The following is a 20,286-nucleotide window of genomic DNA, read 5'->3' as shown; positions in this document are numbered from 1 at the left end:
GTGGTGTGCCGCTGCCTGTGTTGGTGGGCGGGGGTGTCTTCTAATGTCCTGGCCCCACTGCTGGACCTCCTGAGGGCACCTGGTATTTTTGGCCACCATGTGACACAGAGTGTTGGACTGGATGGGCCATTGGCCTGATCCAACACTGGCTTTTGTTGTGTCCTTAACAGTCATGTCCGTAAGGCTCATAAGTGAGGATGAGAGAGGTTAGGACAGAACTGGGTTTTTAAATGAGCGAATGCAAGATATTTCATTTGGCTCCATATAAGCGAGCGAGCGAGAGAGAGACTATGACTGCAATCCTAAAAGGCACCTTCCTGGGAATAAAGGCAAAGGTAAAGGTTTCCCTTGCTCGAAAGCCAGTCGAATCCGACTCTAGTGATGCGTTTCCAAGCCGAAGAGTCAGCGCTGTCCGAAGACATCTCCATGGTCATGTGGCCGGCGTGACTAGACACCGAGGCGCACGGAACGCTGTTACCTTCCCACCAAAATGGTACCTATTTATCTACTTGCAATTTCTTGCTTTCGGGCTGCTAGGTTGGCTGGAGCCAGAGACGGGAGCTCACTCTGTCACACAGCACTCGGGTCTCAAACTGCTGAACTACCGACCTTCTGGTCTGCAGCTCGGCGTCTTAACCACTTGAGCCACCGCAGCCCCAGTAAATTGCATGGGACATACTTCTGAGCAGACATGCTTAGAAGCGCTCTCCGAACTGTCTATTACCTACTGTATTATTATTATTATTATTATTATTATTATTATTATTATTATTATTATTATTATTTAGAACACTTATTAGCCACCTGTGCCCCTTGCAGAACTCAGGGTGGCTTACAAGGTTTATAAAACGTTATTAAAAAAACAATAAAATCAGTGATAAAACCCATAAAAAGTCACAGTTTTAGAACTCCAATTAGGGCCACCAGTAATCAAATCTAAATCGTTCCAAATGCAATGCTAACTAAAACCATCTAAAACCATCTAGCTGAAGGTTCCACAAAGTGCTGTAAAATGTCCTTGCAAGCCGTGTTCCAGACGAGCTACCCCAATGTGGAAGGACCCAGTATTCTTATGGCAGAGTGATGCACCTATGCAACCGCCATCCTGCCGCCAGGACAAAAATTAGCACACACCGAAGGTGGGATCCTGGACATGCTAGCTTTCCTGTTGGTGATGTAAGCAAAGTTCCTAGCCTTGTTGCCTTGGGAAGATGAATGTGGAAGCGTGGAAGCAGAAACCTAAAAGGGGGGAGGATTATTATTGTTTCTAAGTAGATAAGAGGTGATGCTATTTTCCTCCCCCGCTCCCACCCTTGACTGGCTGATAGAGTGTCAATCATGCAAAATCGGTACACAATCTGCATAGATTACCACCCGCTCCGAGAGGGCTAAGCTCAGCGGAAGCCATCTGAATAGTTCGAGATAAGGTAATGCATGCAAATATCCTCTTTCATTTGCGCTGCCTGTGCACGCAGGGAGATTCAACCGTTTGCCATGGAATTCTGGTTGCCTTGGTTTGGAATTCCAGCGTTTCCATTTTATACACACTTGGGGGAGAAGCATTTGAGGGACGTCGTAGCCCGATGCCCAGACAGAAGAACCAAGGTACCTTTGGCCAAGGCCACCCAAAACAAGCAAAGCAGGATTCGAACCCCGTGCAGTCCAACGGATGCTCTCGCTCTTGTCAGTCGCCTGCTTTAATCCACTACAAGTTCATGCCCCCCACAAGAAACCCTGAGCCCTCCCTACGGTTTTAAAAACAACAGGAGCCAGTTTTGGTGCAGTGGTTAAGGGTGTGGACTCTAATCTGGGAGAACCGGGTTTGATTCCCCACTCCTCCACTTGCACCTGGCTGGGTGACCTTGGGCAAGCCAAAGAGCAGTTTCTGTCGGAGCTCTCTCAGCCCCGCCTACCTCACAGGGTGTCTGTTGTGGGGAGGGAAAGGGAAAGGAGCTTGTAAGCCGCTCTGAGACTCCTCTGGGTAGTGAAGGGCGGGGTATAAATCCAATCTCCTCCTCCTCCAATGCCCACAACATCTCCTCACAGCTGCAGAGCTGGGGACCCCGCCCCCAAATTTAAAGGGGGAGAGCTGCCATTCAAATTGCAGATTTCGGCCCCAGGTGAGATTTCACCTGGTATTCCTCCTCGAGGCGGGACAGCAGGACAGCTTGCTCCACCGTCAGGCTTTTGTCCAGGAGGCACACTGAGAGAATCAGAGACTTCAGCTGGGTGATCATGTATTCTATGCCTGGTGAGAGAGGGGAAAAATATCCCAAATCAGATGGAGATAGATCAAGATGGGTAGCCGCGTTAGTCTGTCTGGAGCAGAAGAAAAGAGCAAGAGTCCAGTGGCACCTTAAAGACTGATAAAATTTACTGACAGACAGTTTAGTCTGTGTGACTATGAGAGTTTGAGTCTATTCTGTGTGAATAAGACAAAGAGTTTAGCCTGGGTGACTATATATATATATATGAGAGAGGTTAGACTGTCTAAGCCTGTCAGAGTGGAGTTTGGGAGACTGTTCATGACGCCAAGCTTTGCCAGTTATATTTACAAGTTCCTTTCCTCAGCAACAGTCCAAAATAACCAGAAACCTAGTTTGTTCTTTATTAAATAAATCATTTTTCGTTTAAACTTATCCCAGCAATCAAAATAGTCCTTCCTCTACCGTGTTCATGTGTTTTAAAGGTAAAACCGTCTCCCCAGTAAGCAAGGACGTCACACTCTCTTTTTCTATTTCAATTACCCCAAACAGAAATGTTAAAAAAAATATAACAATGGTGCCAAGTCTTTAGGAGGTTTCAAGATATCTCAGAATATATCTATGGCACAATTGTCATCTATGTGCGTACGTTCAGAGGTTTCTTAAGTTGTAAGGTCCTCATTCTATTGGATCACTGGATGTAGGATAATTCTCTCTCCAGTGTTTCAGCAACAATAAGGGCATGGAGGGGGGGTGTTTCTGTTTTCAAATGACCAAGAGAAAGGCAAACAGCTGAAAAGTATACAAGCATCCTCATAGAGATGAATATTCTAATACAAAATTAGATCAAGATGGGTGGCTGTGTTAGTCTCTTTGTAGCAGCAGAATCACAATGAATCACCAGATGAATCGCAAGCGGGAATTAAGATTGCTGGGGAAAAGATCAACAACCTCAGATATGCAGACGATACCACTCTAATGGCAGAAAGTGAAGAGGACCTAAAGAGCCTCTTGCCCAGGGTAAAAGAGGAGAGCGCAAAAGTGGGCTTGAAGCTCAACATCAAAAAAACTAAGATCATGGCATCCGGCCCCATCGCTCCTTGGCAAATAGAAGGGGAAGTCGTGGAAGTAGTGACAGAATTCACGTTCCTGGGATCCCAGATCACCGCAGACAGTGACAGCAGCCATGAAATTAAAAGACGCCTGCTCCTTGGGAGGAAAGCGATAGCGAACCTAAACAGCATGATAAAAAGTAGAGACATCACCCTGCCAACAAAAGTCCGCATGGTCAAAGCAATGGTATTCCCAGTAGTCATGTATGGCTGCGAGAGTTGGACTATAAGGAAGGCCGAGCGCCGAAGAATAGATTCTTTTGAACTATGGTGCTGGAGAAGACTCTTGAGAGTCCCTTGGACTGCAAGAAGATCAAATCAATCAACCCTAAAAGAAATCAACCCTGACTGTTCCCTGGAGGGCCAGATAATGAAACTGAAGCTCAAATACTTTGGCCACCCAATGAGAAGGGAGCACTCACTGGAGAAGACCCTGATGCTGGGAAAGATTGAAGGTCAAAGAAGACGGGGATGGCAAAGGATGAGATGGTGAGACAGTGTCATAGATGCAACGAACATGAAATTGAGCAAACTTCAGAGGACGGCGGAAGACAGGAAGGCCTGGCGTGATCTGGTCCATGGGGTCGTGAAGAGTTGGACTCGACTGTGCGACTGAACAACAACAAAGCAGCAGAAAAGAGCAAGAGTCCAGGAGCACCTTCAAGACTAGCAAAATTTGTGGCGGGGGAGGCGCTGTATCTGAAGAAGTGAGCAGTGACTCACAAAAGCTCATACCCTCCACGCCTGAGAGAAGATAATTAAAACTCTGTTACTTCCCATAATTAGAAAAAACACCTTTAGATATTTATCTGCTACTGTGACATATTTATTGCTTTAAAACTGTTGACCTTATTATCCTAACTTGTTATTTAATTTTTCACTTTGCCTAACTTAAACGTCATCCTGTTAATTTGCTGTTAAATTCTACAAGTCTATAAGTTTAGAACCTCACCTGCCATTCCAATGTATTTGAAAAAGTGTGGCCTTGCGCACGAAAGCTTGGCTGGTCTTAAAGGTGCCCCACTGGACTCTAAATTTGTTCTGCCACAAATTCTGTTAGTCTTTAAGGTGCTCCTGGACTCTTGCTCTTTTCTCCTAATACAAAATGGATAGGAGTGTTTACTTGCTCCCTAAAAGACTGAGTAACTGGAGAGGCCCAAGGCGAACGTTTGAGACGTGAGTCTTGTAAGTTACAACACCAACAACCAGACACTGCCCTTCCTCCTTTACAGTCTTGTCCAGGAACGAAACGGTTAACGGCTACATTCATAGATCAGAGGGTGGGGCTTAAAAAATCTTAAAATGAATACAAAACCAGATGGATAGTATAATTCCCTTCCAGGACTTCAAAGTGGGTCACACAACCCTCCCCTCCTCGGTTTTATCCTTACCATGTGGACAAAACCGAGAGGGTGCAGAAGAGAGCGACGAGAATGATCAGGGGTCTGGAGACTGAGCCCTACGAGGAAAGGCTGAGGGCCCTGGGAATGTTTAGTCTGGAGAAGAGGAGATTGAGGGGGGACATGATCACTCTCTTTAAATATCTGAAAGGCTGTCCTTTGGAGGAGGGCAAGGAGCTGTTCCAGTTGGCAGCAGAGGAGAGGACCCGAAGCAACGGGTCTAAATGACATGCAGAAAGGTATCAGGCTGGAGATTAGGAAACACTTTTTCACGGCCAGAGTGGTTCAGAGGTGGAATCGGCTACCTGGGGAGGTGGTGAGCTCCCCTTCATGGACAGCTTTCAAGAAGAGGCTGGACGAATATTTGTCAGGGATGCTTTAGACTGGTCCTGCATTGGGCAGGGGGTTGGACTAGATGGTCTCTATGCCCTTCTTCCAACTCTATGATTCTATGACCTGGCAAGGTAGGACAGGCTGACACAGTGACTGGCCTGAGATTACCCAGAGGAGCAGAGGGAGGGTTTGAACACAGGTTTCCATGCTCCTACCCCAACAGTCTAACCACTACACCATGGGTGTCAAACATGCGGCCCGAGGGCCAGATCAGGCCCCCCGGAGGGCTTCCATCAGGCCCACAGTGGAACTGGCCATCTGCTTCCAGTTCTGCTGCTGCATCATAGCTTGTTCGCCAGACTCTCTTAATCGTGGGCACTCCATGAAACTGCAGAGCGGTCGGGTTAGAACGGATAAAAGGAAGTACTTCTTCACCCAAAGAGTGATTAACACATGGAATTCACTGCCACAGGAAGTGGTGGCGGCTACAAGCATGGACGGCTTCAAAAGGGAATTAGATAAGCATATGGAGCAGAGGTTCATCAGTGGATATTAGCCACAAGGTATAGATAGGGGCTCTGGGGCAAGTGATGCTCTGTCTTCTTGGTGCTTGGGGGGGTCAACAGTGGGAGCACTTCTAATGTCCTGGCCCCACTGCTGGACCTCCTGATGGCACTGGTATTTCTGGCCACTGTGTGACACAGAGTGTTGGACTGGATTGGCCTTTGGCCTGATCCAACATTGGCGTCTCTTATGTTCTTAATCACTCACTGAATCACTGTTTTAACCTGGGTCCTAGACTCAGAACTCTGAGCATGAGATTTCTGTGGTGAATGTCAACAAATCAAAAGTAGGTTTGCAACTCACAGAGCTAATGTTCTAAGCATGTTTTTATTTTAAGTAAAAAAAAAACCCTTTGTGTTTGTGTCCTTTATAAAGTTTGTATCGCCGCTACCTGGCATTTACATTTTATGACACACATGGCCCAGCCCAACAGGGTCTCATTTATGTCAGATCCGGCCCTCATAACAAATGAGTTCAACAACCCTGCACTACGCCATAAAGTGGCCTCCACCACCGATCTATGTAGCTTCCTGGCTCAAAAAGATACTTTTTAAAAACCCAAAGTGGCCCTAAAAGTTTCACACTACAGTTTAGACTTGGGGGGGGGGGGGGCAAGGTTCCTCGGCCCCAATCCATCTCCAGTAGCCAGATTTTGACTCGGGACATCCCATCTCAGGAAGGATGCTTCCAGTTTAATGCGACACCCGCCCCAAATAGGAAATGTCGGGGTGGAGGAATGATTACAGGAAAGCTGCAGCACCGCACCGCCTGTACCGTGCAAAGCCCAGGTGTTGTATGACGCCAGGTGACTGATGAAGGTGTCTTTGGTGCTTTGTGGGATGCTGGGACCCAGGATGCTTGTCGAAGAGCCGATGACCACGTTATACCTGTTTGGGGGCAGGGAGGGAGGGAGGATAAAGAGGGCACGGGTTAGATCCCCACCAGGACCGGAAACGACCCAAAGTGACCCAGCACCACCAGGGCAGTTCTAAGGGCATTCCGGAGCTGCCCTGTGAAGTTGAGTGTCTTTGAACAGCCTTTCCTGAGAGGAGCTGTCAGCATGCCAAGGCAAATAAACCGACTGAATCACTTGGAAGCTCCTGTGAGCCCAAAGCGCCCGCCCACGAGAGGGGCTGCCCGCTGCCCCTCTGCATGAGTTGCTGCTCTGGCCTAGCTTCTTTTCTGCTGGCTGTGGGTTAATGCTACCTCCTCTCTTCTCCCCCCCCCCATCTGTGTGTGTGAGTGTGTGCACACCTGGAAGTCATGGCCAATGCTTCCCTCAAAGCTGTGGAGTCTTGTGAGCAAATATTCTACTTTGTGAGCTCCTGGCATTAAAGCTGTGAGCGAGCGATTTGGCTGTGGCATAAATTCACTTGCCCTGGGGCCACATCCTTCCCGAGCTAAGGCAAAAATGCATGAGCCGGAGGCTAAAAACCTGTGACCCGGCTCACGCTAACTCAGCTTAAAGAGAACACTGATTATGGCAACCTCTGGTGACTGACCGTGTGTGCACCTGGAAGTCATGGTGACCCCTACTGGGGGCCAGGATGATATTCAGAGAGGTGGCTGAATAAAGCCTGCCCACGCCTCCCGACTGCTGGTATTCCAAGGGGGTCTCCCATCCAAATACTTGCCAGAATCGTCCCTGCTTAACTTCGGAGATCTGACGAGATTGGGCTTGCCTGTGCTATCCATGCCAGAGCACAATTAGGACCCTCTGATAGTCCCTGCTATGGAGAACCGGCAGAAATACCTGTCCTCAGAAGAAGCTGCTTGTTGAGTTTCTGAATGAGTCACTGCTCTGGCCTGGGCACCTTCCAATCAGGCTCCACTGGGTGTGGCTAAAATTTGCCACTGCACTTGACTCCATCTTGATACTCAGAAAAACTGTGAGCCCTCAGAGGAGGCTGCCCGTCATGTCTCTGCGTGAATCCTTGCTCTGGGCTTGCCTCCGTTCAATTAGAGGTCACATCCAGACCAGTGACTCACGCAGGAAGAAGAAGAAGAGACTGGATTTATACCCCGCCTTTCACTACCCACTACTATACCCGCCTTTCACTACTGTCTCAGAGCAGCTTACAAACTCCTTTCCCTTCCCCTCCCCACAACAGACACCCTGTGAGGTCGGTGGGGCTGAGAGAGCTCTTGACAGAAACTGCTCTTTTTCAAGGACAGCTCTTATCAGAACTAAGGCTTGCCCAAGGTCATCCAGCAGGTGCAAGTGGAGGAGTGGGGAATCAAACCCGGTTCTCCCAGATTAGAGTCTGCGCACTTAACCACTGCACCAAACTGGGAGGGAGGGTCTTGAACAGGTGAACAATTCCTTCCTATCACAAGAGCAAAGGATGCCTCCAATTTTAATTAAGGGGAAAGGAATTTGCCTCAGCGATCAGAATTGTGGGATCAATGGATTGCAGAGGTTCGCAGCAAAACAGAGCAGCATTTTGGCTTTCTCCCACGTCTCCCCTAGAACGCCACATACCTAGGAGAGCTAAAATCTTGCGTCATAAATTCCGCCCCAACCGCCTCCGCTCCCCATGACGTCTCAGCAAAGAAAGCGTGAACTCTTTTGTGTCATGAGCTGTTAGTATTCTCGGCAAGATGCAGGCGTATTCAGGGGTAATTTCCCACTCTGCACACTCACCTTTTCTCCGCCCAGGCAATCACAGGGTCCCATTCATTCTTCTGCAATTCCACCAAGGCAGGAGGCTCTTCTACCCGGTAGCTGGGATACCCCAAAACCCAGGGAGAAAGCACAGCTGGTCACCGGATTGGTCAGTCACACTTAAACTGCATCTATACCTTTGCAATTTTTCTCTCTCCGCCTCTGCCCCCTGGTTGTCCCCAGTCTTCATGCTTTGTCTTAACATAGGAGGGGTCATGACTCAGTGGCAGAGCATCTGCCTGGCATGCAGAAGGTCCCAGGTTCAATCCCCGGCATCTCCAGTTAAAAAGGACCAGGCAGGAGGTGATGGGAAAGACCTCTGCCTGAGACCCTGGAGACCTATAAAGAGGGACTGTGGCTCAGTGGAAGAGCCTCTGCTTGGCATGCAGAAAGTCCCAGGTTCAATCCCCGGCATCTCCAGTGAAAAGGACCAGGCAGGAGATGATGGGAAAGACCTCCATCTGAGGCCCTGGAGAGCGGTAAAGAGAGGCCGTGGCTCAGTGGAAGAGCCTCTGCTTGGCATGCAGAAGGTCCCAGGTTCAATCCCCGGCATCTCCAGTTAAAAAGGACTAGGCAGGAGGTGATGGGAAAGACCTCAGCCTGAGACCCCGGAGAGCTGTAAAGAGGGACTGTGGCTCAGTGGCAGAGCCTCTGCTTGGCATGCAGAAGGTCCCAGGTTCAATCCCTGGCATCTCCAGTTAAAAAGGACCAGGCAGGAGGTGATGGGAAAGACCTCAGCCTGAGTCCCTGGAGAGCTGTAAGGAGGACCTGGTGGCTCAGTGGAAGAGCCTCTGCTTGGCATCCAGAGGGTTCCAGGTTCAATCCCTGGCATCTCCAGTTAAAAAGGACCAGGCAGGAGGTGATGGGAAAGCCCTCTGCCTGAGACCCTGGAGAGCTGTAAAGAGGGGCTGTGGCTCAGTGAAAGAGCCTCTGCTTGGCATGCAGAAGGTCCCAGGTTCAATCCCCGGCATCTCCAGTTAAAAAGGACTAGGCAGGAGGTGATGGGAAAGACCTCAGCCTGAGACCCTGGAGAGCTGTAAAGAGGGGCTGTGGCTCAGTGGCAGAGCCTCTGCTTGGCATGCAGAAGGTCCCAGGTTCAATCCCTGGCATCTCCAGTTAAAAAGGACCAGGAAGGAGGTGATGGGAAAGACCTCAGCCTGAGTCCCTGGAGACCTGTAAAGAGGGACTGTGGCTCAGTGGAAGAGCCTCTGCTTGGCATGCAGAAAGTCCCAGGTTCAATCCCCGGCATCTTCAGTGAAAAGGACCAGGCAGGAGATGATGGGAAAGACTTCCATCTGAGGCCCTGGAGAGCGGTAAAGAGAGGCCGTGGCTCAGTGGAAGAGCCTCTGCTTGGCATGCAGAAGGTCCCAGGTTCAATCCCCGGCAGCATCTCCAGTTGAAAAGAACCAGGCAGGAGGTGATGGGAAAGACCTCAGCCTGAGAGCCCAAAGAGCTGCAGCCAGTCTGAGTAGACAAACACTGGCTTTGATGGACCAAGGGTCTGATTCAGTAGACGGCGCCTTCATGTGTGTGTTCAGTGAGCTAATTTAAGTGTACGGCAGCTTCATCATACTACTTTACACCGAGAGTGATTAAAAAGTGGAATTCGCTGCCGGAGGATGTAGTGACGGCCACAGCTTTAAAAGGGGATTAGATAGGTCTATGGTGGCTGAGGGGAACTTCCAGGTTCAGAGGCATTAAACCTCTGAATTTCAGAGCCAGGAGGCAACCTCAGAGGAAGGCCTTGGCCTCTGTGCCCCGTTGTTGGCCCTCCAGAGGAACTGGTTGGCTCCTGTGTGAGACGGGATGCTGGACTAGAGGGACCCTCACTGGTCTGACCCAGCAGGGCTCTTATGTTCAACATGCTAATTCAAAAGACTTCTAGATTTCCTGGCCCGCAATGGACTTCACAGACGCTCCTACCAGATGGTGTCTGTCTCCAAGAACTTCACAGCCGCTGTGATGAGCTGTTCTTTGCTTCGCTGTGATGGGTTGTCCAGAGCGGTGTTACACAAGGTTGTCTGGAAAGCGAGGAATGGGTTACAAACACAGGAACAGGAAAGCCACCATGACCCCAACCTGAATCTCATCCTCTGCAAGTAAGCCAGGATTTTCTCCCTTCTCTGTGGTAAACAAACCTGGTCTACTTCATGGGGTTGTTGGAAAGACTTCAGCGATCAGGTGATCACAGAGAGTGATTAAAATGTAGATTTTGCTGCCAGGGAGGGTATCAATGGCCACAGGGATAAACAGCTTTTAAAGGGAATTAGATAGATTCATGGAGGAGAAATCTGTCAATGGCTTCAAGCCCTGGTACTACGTGATCTGAAAGACCTTTGCCTGAGACCCTGGAGAGTCACTGCCAGTCAGAATAGACAAGATTCACCTTGGTAGACCTATCTTCTGCATCAGTAAAAGGCAGCTAGGAAGGGCCCGTGGCTCAGTGGAAGAGCCTCTGCTTGGCATGCAGAAGGTTCCAGGTTCAGTCCCCGGAATCTCCAGTTAAACAGGACCAGGCAGGAGGTGATGGGAAAGACCTCCGCCTGAGACCCTGGAGAGCTGTAAAGAGGGGACTGTGGCTCAGTGGCAGAGCCTCTGCTTGGCATGCAGAAGGTCCCAGGTTCAATCCCCGGTATCTCCAGTCAAAAGGACTAGGCAGGAGGTAATGGGAGAGACCTCCGCCTGAGACCCTGGAGAGCTGTCAAGAGGGGCTGTGGCTCAGTGGCAGAGCATCTGCTTGGCATGCAGAAGGTCCCAGGTTCAATCCCTGGCATCTCCAGTCAAAAGGACCAGGCAGGAGGGGAGGGAAAGACCTCCGCCTGAGTCCCTGGAGAGCTGTAAAGAGGGGCCGTGCCTCAGTGGTAGAGCCTCTGCTTGGCGTGCAGAAGGTCCCTGGTTCAGTCCCCGGCATCTCAAGTGAAAAGGACCAGGTAGTAGGTGATGTGAAAGACCGCCACCTGAGACCCTAGAGAGCGGTAAAGAGGGGGCGTGGCTCAGTGGAAGAGCCCCTGCTTGGCATGCAGAAGGCCCCAGGTTCAATCGCCAACATCCCCAGTTAAAAGGACCAGCCAGGTGATGTGAAAAACCTCCACCTGACCCTGGAGAGCTGTTAAAAAGCTCAGGTAGTATGTGATGTGAGGGACCTCTAGGTGAGACCCTGGAGAGCTGCTGCCAGTCAGAGTAGACAACACTAGCCTTGGCAGACCAATCGCCTGACTCAACACATTACGAAATCACGAGTCACCGAAGATCTTGACGATGAACCACTCAAATTCTTGTGCTGGTAACCTGCAGAGTTCCTACAGCAAACACTCTGGTTGTTCCACAGGAGCCGAGCTGACACAGAAAGCCCTCCCATAAGCCAAGAAGTTGGGGGAAAGCTTGCAGGGACTACAACTCCCAGCATGCCTTGCTCCCCTACCGTAATGGACACTTCCAGGCCGGAATAGTAGTCTCATATTTCTAATCCAAACTCAGCCCTCAACTCCCTTACAGAGTTATTGTGAGGATGAAGCAGCCGGGGGGGGGGGGGGGGGGGGGCTGCTCCCCTGTCCGGAGAAAGGCAGGAGGAGAAGGCAACAGAAAGAGGAAGGGATCTGTCTGACTCGCCAGGTGCATGGTGAAAAACTTGACCGTGTCCCGCTGGGATTCCCACTCCGTCGCTACCGCCAGAGCCAGGGTCTCACTGGGCACCGCGAAGGTCTTGTTCTGGGGGGTTCTCAGCTTCCGATGATCCAGGTTGATTTCAAAACCTCCTGAAGGAGAACGGGGTGTTTTGGTTTTTTTATAAAATATATATTTTATAAAGCTACCAAGTCAGCAGCAAGGAACATACTCTAAGAGTCTGAGTGATCCGGATCCCCCGGGAGCAACCTCAAGCTGATCTACTCAGAAGTCAACCCCTGGAAAGGTTATATCCGGCACAACTGGCCATCAATGCCAGAAAAATGCAAATTCCTCAAAGATTCTGGTTTTGGTACAGGAAGCTCTGCGTGGGCAGGGCCTTATACACCTTTAGGTCTCAGGGCTTCCCAAACTCTGCGCTTGGAAAGAAAATCCAAGATTTGGCACCATCCAAAGCCGACACAAAGATCCTGAGCTGCAGGCTGGAAGGTTGGTAGTTCAGCAGTTCGAGACCCTAGCTTTTTGAGCATTAGCTGCGGTGGCTCAAGTGGTTAAGACACTGAGCTGCAGACTGGAAGGTCTGCAGGTCTGCAGTTCGAGACCCGAGTGCCGTGTGACGGAGTGAGCTCCCCTCTCTGGCCCCAGCCCCTGCCAACCTAGCAATTTGAAAGCAAGAAATGGCAAGTAGATAAATAGGTACCGCTTTGATGGGGAGGTAACAGCGTTCCGTGCGCCTTGGTGTTTAGTCATGATGGCCACATGACCATGGAAACATCTTCGGACAGCGCTGGCTCTTTGGCTTGGAAACGGAGATGAGCACCGCCCCCTAGAGGCAGAGTCGACTGGCTTTTGAGCAAGGGAAACCTTTACGCCGAGCTAACTGCATACGTTATGCAAAGCAAGGGTATTTGCCTACCGTTGCTTCTCATTTTGTTATTTATGTATGCTTCTGCTCAGCCACTGGAAAAGATACTTCCCTCTGACTTCGGAGACTTTGCCAGACTTTGCTTGCATATTTTCTGGCTTATCTTCTTAACCATAAGGACTAGAAACTGGGGTGGAAGAACCGGGTTCGTTTTTATAGAACTCACGACGCCAAAGATCGCGCGCCCTCGTACTACGTGACTGTCAAGTTCCCGTGTTCCTGCCTCAATCCTGCCATCCAAACCCAGTATTCCCCTAAAGCTTGTGCTCAATTCTGCCCAGAGATGGGCGCTTGAAACCCCTTGCCTATCGGCCTACCGTCATCACACAACTCTAAGGCCTGACGATGAAGGAACCGAAATGGTTCGAGGTTTTCTACTTCTTGGGTTCATCATCAACCAAAAGTGAGACTGTGCCTAAGAAATCAGAAGGAGACTGAGGCTGTGAAGGGGCAGCCATGAAGGAGCTAGAAAAGACCCTTAAAAGTAAGGAGGTATTCCTGGGGACCAAGGTCAAGTTAATTCATGCCACAGTATTCCCCATGTTCAGTTAGGACAAAAGGAAATACTGCTTTACGCAGAGAGTGCTTAAGATGTGGATATAGTGATGGCCACAGGAATAAACACCTTTAAAAGGGGATTAGATAGATTCATGGAAGATAAGTCTATCAGTGGCTATGAGCCATGGTGGCTGAGGGGAACCTTCACATTCAGAGGCACTAAGCCACTGACTCCCAGAGCTGGGAGGCAACATCAGGGGAAGACCTTGGCCTCTACGCCCTGTTGTTGGCCCTCCAGAAGAACTGGCTGGCCACTGTGTGACTGGATGGACGTCTGATCCAGCAGGGCTCATTATAAGGGGAAGGCCTCAGCCTCTATGCCCTGTAGTTGGCCGTTCAGAGGAATTGGTGGGCCAATGCATGAGACAGGACGCTGGACTGGGTGGACTACTGGACCACTGGTCTGATCCAGCAGGGCTCTTCTGATGTTCTTGTCAGGGGAAGGCCTCGGCCTCTCTGCCCTGTTGTTGGCCCTCCAGAGGAACTGGTTGGCCCCTGTGTGAGACAGGAGGCTGGACGAGATGGACCCTCACTGGTCTGATCCAGCAGGGCTCTTCTGATGTCCTTATATTATGTTCTTAATGAAGAAAGCAGATTCATTTGAAATGTGGTGTTGGAGGCGAGTTTTATGGATACCCCAGGGACTGCCAAAAAGACAAATAAGTGGGCTCTACATCAGAATCAAGCCTGGACTCTCTCTAGAAGCTAAAATGACTCAAGCGAGGCTATCGTACCTTGGTCACATTCTGAGAAGACAGGAAATTGTCACTGGAAAAGACAAGAATCCTAGGTGGAGCGACTCCATTAAGGAAGCCACAGACATCCGTTTGGGAAGACCTGAGAATGGCTTTTAACAACAGGGTGTTTTGGAGGACGTTACATTCATAGGGTCGCCCTCAATGCTCCCTCTAAGCTGTGGAGTCTTGTGAGCAAAAATTCTACCTTGTGAGCTGCTGACATTAAAGTTGTGAGCGAGCGATTTGTCTATGGCATGAATTAGTTTGCTCTGGAGCCATCCCTTCCTGAGCTAAGGCGAAAATGCGTGAGCCGGAGGCTAAAAAACTGTGAGCTAGCTCACACTCACTCGGCTTAGAGGGACTCGCCACAAGTTGGAAGCACCTTCATGGCCCTTAACCCTCCCTGCAGCCTAAACCACCTTGAGATCGGATAGGCTCCAGATGAATTTATTCCAGGCACGTAGATGACAGCCCAAAGCTTACAACTGAGGGGACAAGCTCACCTTCGCCTTGGGAGATGCTCACATTCTGGTAAAACCTCTTCCTTTCTGAAAGGGCAAAAGAAAATCTCCGCTCAGTACACAGATAACACGCCTCTCATGCACCACATGCAACATCCAAAGAAGTGCAAGATCTGCCTTCGTCTGCCGAAATCAATGAGTCATTCCTTTAAAATGTTCTATCCCGTCCCCTGACCTCCGCTGGAAGCCACTTCAGAGTTAAAGAGCACAGTGCAAACTAAAAGAAAGCTGCAACGATACAGCTAGGACAGAAACGACAACCGAGAGAGAAAGGAAGCAGTCAGGTCTTTAAGCACACCCTGTTTCTCTCAGCTGCATCTCTTTCTTCCACATCACCTCTAGTGAGCTGAATGCAATTTATTTTCCTTCAAAGATATTAGGAAATTAATCAGAATGCTTGTTCCCATTCTGCACACAATCCACCTGTCTCCACACAGTCCTTCCGCTGATGTTGAAGATGCAGGGCTGTAGCTCAGTGGCAGAGCATCTCCTTGGCATGCAGAAGGTCCCAGGTTTGATCCACAGCATCTCCAGTTAAAAAGGACCAGGCAGGAGGTGATGGGACAGACCTCCGCCTGAGACCCTGGAGAGCTGTAGAGAGGGGCTGTGGCTCAGTGGCAGAGCATCTGCCTGGTATGCAGAAGGTCCCAGGTTCAATCCCCGGCAGCATCTCCAGTTAAAAGGACCAGGCAGGAGGTGATGTGAAAGACTTCTGCCTCAGTCCCTGGAGAGCTGTAAAGAGGGGCCATGGCTCAGTGGCAGAGGATCTGCCTGGCATGCAGAAGGTCCCTGGTTCAGTCCCCGGCAGCATCTCCAGTTAAAAAGGACCAGGCAGGAGGTGATGGGAAAGACCTCCATCTGAGACCCTGGAGAGCTGTAGAAAGGGTCTGTGGCTCAGTGGCAGAGCTTTAGCTTGGCAGGCAGGAGGTCCCAGGTTCAATCCCTGGCATCTCCAGTTACAAGGACCAGGCAGGAGGTGATGTGGAAACCTCCACCTGAGACCCTGGAGAGCTGTAAAGAGGGGCCGTGGTGATGTGATGGGATCTCCAGTTAAAAAGGACCCGGCAGGAGGTGATGGGAAAGACCTCCGTCTGAGACCCTGGAGAGCTGTAAAGAGGGGCCGTGGCTCAGTGAAAGAGCCTCTGCTTGGCATGCAGAAAGTCCCAGGTTCAGTCCCCGGCATCTCCAGTTACAGGCAGGAGGTGATGGGATAGACCTCTGCCTGAGATCCAGGAGAGCCGCTGCTAGGCTGAGTACACAACACTGAGCTTGATGGATCCAGGGTCTGATTCAGTACAAGGCAGCTTCATGTGTCCATGTGACTTGGAGGAGGGAACTAAGTAATTTGAAACCACTTCTGCTATGTCCATTCCCAATCGACTAGCAAGCTTTGCGTGCAATACTCATCTAAGAACTACACTTCCCATGATGCACTGTTTGCAGAAACTCTGTCACTTTTAAAGACAGCACCCCCTAGCAGTAAAAGAGGGGAGGGCAGCTGTATTAATAAGCAGCAGCTGAGTTGCTGGGTGAGGTGGAGCTTGTGGAAAACACACCAAGTTCCTTTTCCAAACACTAAGTCTTTAGTTGTTTGGAAAACAACTGGGTTGCGTTAAAGCGTCATTACACAGGGAGAAACACAGAGGGAGAGCATCCGGTCTGCATGCAGAATCGAGCACACAGAATCGAGCATACAGGCTCTACAGTTTAAACGATGGGGAAGTAGGTGATGTAAAAGACGTTGGCCAGAGAGGCACCGCCACCACCAAACTACTGATCTTTAACAACCAAGGGTTGGCATAAAGCCGTGTCACGACAAGAATGCCACAGCATTCTTCTGCTTGGGTGGCTTTTTGAGAGATGGCACTTCTGGAGCACATGCATATAGAGCAGAGAGGCCACACACCCTGCCTTTTTTTGTGTGCATGCTGAGAGAATCTACGACACACTCTGCGGGGTCAGACCAGTGGTCTGTCTAGCCCAGCATCCTCCCGATGGCACAGTGAATCACACCCTCAGCCCACCAGAACACCACTGTGTCACACAGTGACCAAAACCCAGGTGACATCAGGTTCACCCTCGGGGACACAACGCCAGGGACCCTCCCACTCCCCCCCCCCCAAGCACCAAGAATACAGAGCACCATTGCCCTGGACAGAGTGTTCCATCTATATCTAGTGGCAAGAAGGAGGAGGAGGAGGAGGAGATTGGATTTATACCCCACCCTTTACTGGGAGTCTCAGAGCGGTTTACAAACTCCTTCCCCTTCCACTCCCCACAACAGACACCCTGTGAGGTAGGCGAGGCTGAGAGAGCTCTGAGAGAACTGTCCTTCAGAGAACAGCTGTGACAGAACTGTGGCTTGCCCAAGGTCATCCATCAGCTGCAAGTGGAGGAGTGGGGGAATCAAACCCGGTCCTCCCAGATTAGAGCCCGCGCCCTTAACCACTGCATCAAAATAGCCCCTCACGGACCTCAACTCCATCTGCAGAGAAAAAGTGAAACAGCAAATTAAAGGTTACTTGGGAGTAGAGACGGTTCTTTTTAACACAGGCAGGTTTAGAGACAAAAAAGCACTCCTTGCAAAAAAGTTCTCCCTTGCTTTCTCTTTTTTTCTCCCCGCGCAGCCTTCCTTGGCCTGGGTGTACTCATTTCTCACCCCCTGGAGCTCCAGCACCATGCCCGTATTCAAGGATTCTTCTCTGCCTTTTCTCCTCCCCTCCGACAGCAAGCCAGACCCCCAACAGAGCCCCCACCACCACCACCAGATGAGGCCATAACCAATGCTCCCTCTAAGCTGTGGAGCCTTGTGAGCAAAAATTCTACTTTGTGAGCTACTGGCATTAAAGTTGTGAGCAAGCAATTTGGCTATACTACATCAGTTAGTCTGCTCTGGAGATGTCCTTCCTGAGCCGGAGACAAAAACGCATGAGCCGGAGGCTAAAGAACTGTGAGCTAGCTCACACTAGGGTCCGGCATATTTGAGGGACCGCCTTGCCCCATACAGGCCCCAAAGAGCACTTCGGTCGGGGTCACAACACCGTCTCGTGACCCCGGGCCCTAAAGAGGCCAGGCTTGCTGCCACAAGGGCCAGGTCCTTTTCGCTGGCGGCTCCTATCTGGTGGAATGAGCTCCCGGAGGAGATCAGGTCCCGCAGGGCCTGTAAGACGGAGCTCTTCCGCCAGGCTTTTGAATAGGAGCCGCCGCAATCACCACCACCACCACCAATTGGGGCCTGCAAAGCAGGACCGCTGGGCTAGGTTGATTGGCCATTGAACATTGGGGCCATAGCATTCCCCCCCCTTTTTACTAATGGGATTTGCGTGTGTGTTAGTCGCCCTTTTTTTACTAATGGGAGCAAGTGTGTTAGTCGCACTGGATCCTTGGGAGTTGCCCATTGTATTTAACTGTTTTTAAAATGTTTTAACGGTATTTTTATTGCACTGTGTGCCTTGATTGCATAACTATGGTGTTGTTTTACGCCTGTGTACTGTAAGCCGCCCTGAGCCTGCGTGCGGGGAGGGCGGGATATAAATGTAATCAAATAAATAAATAACTCAGCTTAGAGGGAACACTGGCCATAACTGTGGCTCTTCCTCTTCATGCCACATGACTTCCTGTCTTGTGCTTGCAGCTCTGTGGATATGTTGCTGCCAGCTGTGAGGTTAAACACGGATCCTAGGTCCAGAAAGACCGCAGATCGCTCATGCAGACGATCGCTGGTTAATTCCCCCACTTTTCAAATTGCAAGGATTTCAGGATGCAGGCTAGGGAAAAAAAAAATACTTTTCTGCCTGGTAAGCCAGGGCAGCCATTTATTGAGATAAATGGACCAGTGGTCTGATTCTGACCTGATATAAACATTGCTTCAGTCTGGAATTTGCCTGACAATCAGATTCCCTAAGAGCCTTAGGGCAGAACCAAACACTGTATTCTTGATGCTGGGGGGTGGGGGCAGCAGTGGCAGGCCTTCTAGTGTCCTGGCCCCACTGGTGGACCTCCTGATGGCACCTGGTTTTTTTGTCCACTGTGCAACAGAGTGTTGGACTGGATGGGCCATTGGCCTGATCCAACATTGGCGTCTCTTATGTCCTAAACACACACCAGCATGATTGGTAAGTGGCTCCACAGATCAGGTCTTCTGAGAACTATAAAATATAGAACCTGGAAGGAGGACGGAGAAGGAGATAACCTTACAAGAATGCACATAAAGCTGTCTTATACTGAATCAGACCCTTGGTCCATCAGGGTCAGTGTTGTGTACTCTGACTGGCAGCGGATCTCCGGGGTCTGAGGCAGAGGTCTTTCACATCGCCTACAATTTGATACTTTTATCTGGAGACTACAGGGACTGAGCCTTCTGCATGCCAAGCAGATGTTCTACCACTGAGCCACCGTCAACGCCCCCGCTAAGCTGTGGTGTCCTGTGAGCAAAAATCCTACTCTGTGTGCTACTGGGATTAAAGTTGTGAGCGAGCGATTTGGCTGCTGTATCAATTAGTTTGCTCTGGAGCCCCTCCTTCCTGAGCTAAGACAAAAATGTGTGAGCTGGAGGCTAAAAAACAGTGAACTAGCTTACACTAACTCAGCTTAAAGGGAACACTGCTTGCAACCACTGCTCTCTCTAAGCTGTGGAGTCCTGTGAGCAAAACTCCTACTTTGTGAGCTCCTGGCATTAAAGTTGTGAGCGAGCGATTTGGCTGCTGCATGAATTAGTTTGCTCTGGAGCCCATCCTTCCTGAGCAGAGAGAAAAACGTGTGAGCCGGAGGCTAGAAAGCTGTGAACTAGCCTCACACTAACTCAGCTTTAGAGGGAACCTTGGCCAGGGTCCCTCCCGAATCTCACTACAGCTCTGCCTGCTGCAGACTTACCTGGCTGCGGCGTATACGGCCGCCTCAACTCCGCCGGCAAAAATACCGATCCACGAGCAAGAAGAACCGGACGTTCACGTCGGATCGAAAGAGGTATGCCGGAAAGCAGGCTCCGCAAGCTGCCACGCCACATTGTGTGTGTGTGTGGGGGGGGGGGGGGTCGAGAAGCAACCAACCAGCGGCAACTTCGCCCTCCTTCAGAACCCTTGCCCTACCAGGTCATGCGCGGCCGCTCTTTTTTTTAATGCACATGCACGCACGACGCACACCGCATGCACAACACCGCATGCACAAGCAATGTGCCGTGGCGCGTACACCGACAGAGGCTGCAGCAAGCAGTGGAGCCGGTGAAAGTTTTTGCACAGAGGTGGGCAAGACAGTCCTTAGAGAAACCTGAGAGAGGAGCAGTATCTGGAGATTGCTGGGCCCTTTAAATAAAAAAAGAGCTGGGGAGTTTACAGACGAGCCAACCCTCCAAAATCCTGGAGGGTAAAAAATATCTTGGCTCGCGTCCTCCTCCAAACCCCCTCCCCACCCTTATCCAAAAAGCAGCCTCGTTCCTTTTCTCTTAATTCCAAGCCCCGCCGTCCCAAATCTCGGACGCCGGCTCTCCCTCCCGTCCTCCCCAAACTCGAACACGGCATCGATCCCTCCGCCTGGGCGCCGCCATCTTGGCCCGGGCCGGAGGCGGAAGGGCCCTGGCGGCCCCGCGTCACAAACGCGTTTTGTCCCCTCGGCGCCGCCGTCGCGGGGGCGGGGGGCGGCGCTCAC

The 20,286-nt window shown here is 50.6% G+C and overlaps 1 protein-coding gene and 1 non-coding gene across 2 annotated transcripts in view; one reads left to right on the top strand and one right to left on the bottom strand.

The window, feature by feature from the left end:
- ATPAF2 (ATP synthase mitochondrial F1 complex assembly factor 2) overlaps window positions 1-19,898 on the bottom strand; it is a 23,477-nt gene extending 3,579 nt beyond the window's left edge. The window contains exons 1-7 of the mRNA XM_015409303.1: window positions 19,516-19,898; window positions 14,626-14,670; window positions 11,888-12,033; window positions 10,202-10,299; window positions 8,258-8,338; window positions 6,388-6,500; window positions 2,133-2,248 (exon numbers count right to left, since the gene is read on the bottom strand). Of these exons, the coding sequence (XP_015264789.1) occupies window positions 2,133-2,248; window positions 6,388-6,500; window positions 8,258-8,338; window positions 10,202-10,299; window positions 11,888-12,033; window positions 14,626-14,670; window positions 19,516-19,648 (732 nt within the window). The 5' untranslated portion in view covers window positions 19,649-19,898. The remainder of the gene's footprint in view (window positions 1-2,132; window positions 2,249-6,387; window positions 6,501-8,257; window positions 8,339-10,201; window positions 10,300-11,887; window positions 12,034-14,625; window positions 14,671-19,515) is intronic.
- On the top strand, window positions 15,244-15,315 carry TRNAT-GGU. The gene has a single exon. It is a non-coding gene; the product is annotated as a tRNA-Thr (tRNA).
- Window positions 19,899-20,286: the final 388 nt, after the last annotated feature.

Source organism: Gekko japonicus, unplaced genomic scaffold (genome assembly GCF_001447785.1).
Source record: "Gekko japonicus isolate JY-2015 unplaced genomic scaffold, Gekko_japonicus_V1.1 scaffold103, whole genome shotgun sequence".
Taxonomy (NCBI): domain Eukaryota; kingdom Metazoa; phylum Chordata; class Lepidosauria; order Squamata; family Gekkonidae; genus Gekko; species Gekko japonicus.
The sequence above is the reverse complement of the archived record's forward strand: the minus strand, read 5'-3'. Positions and strand labels throughout refer to the sequence as shown.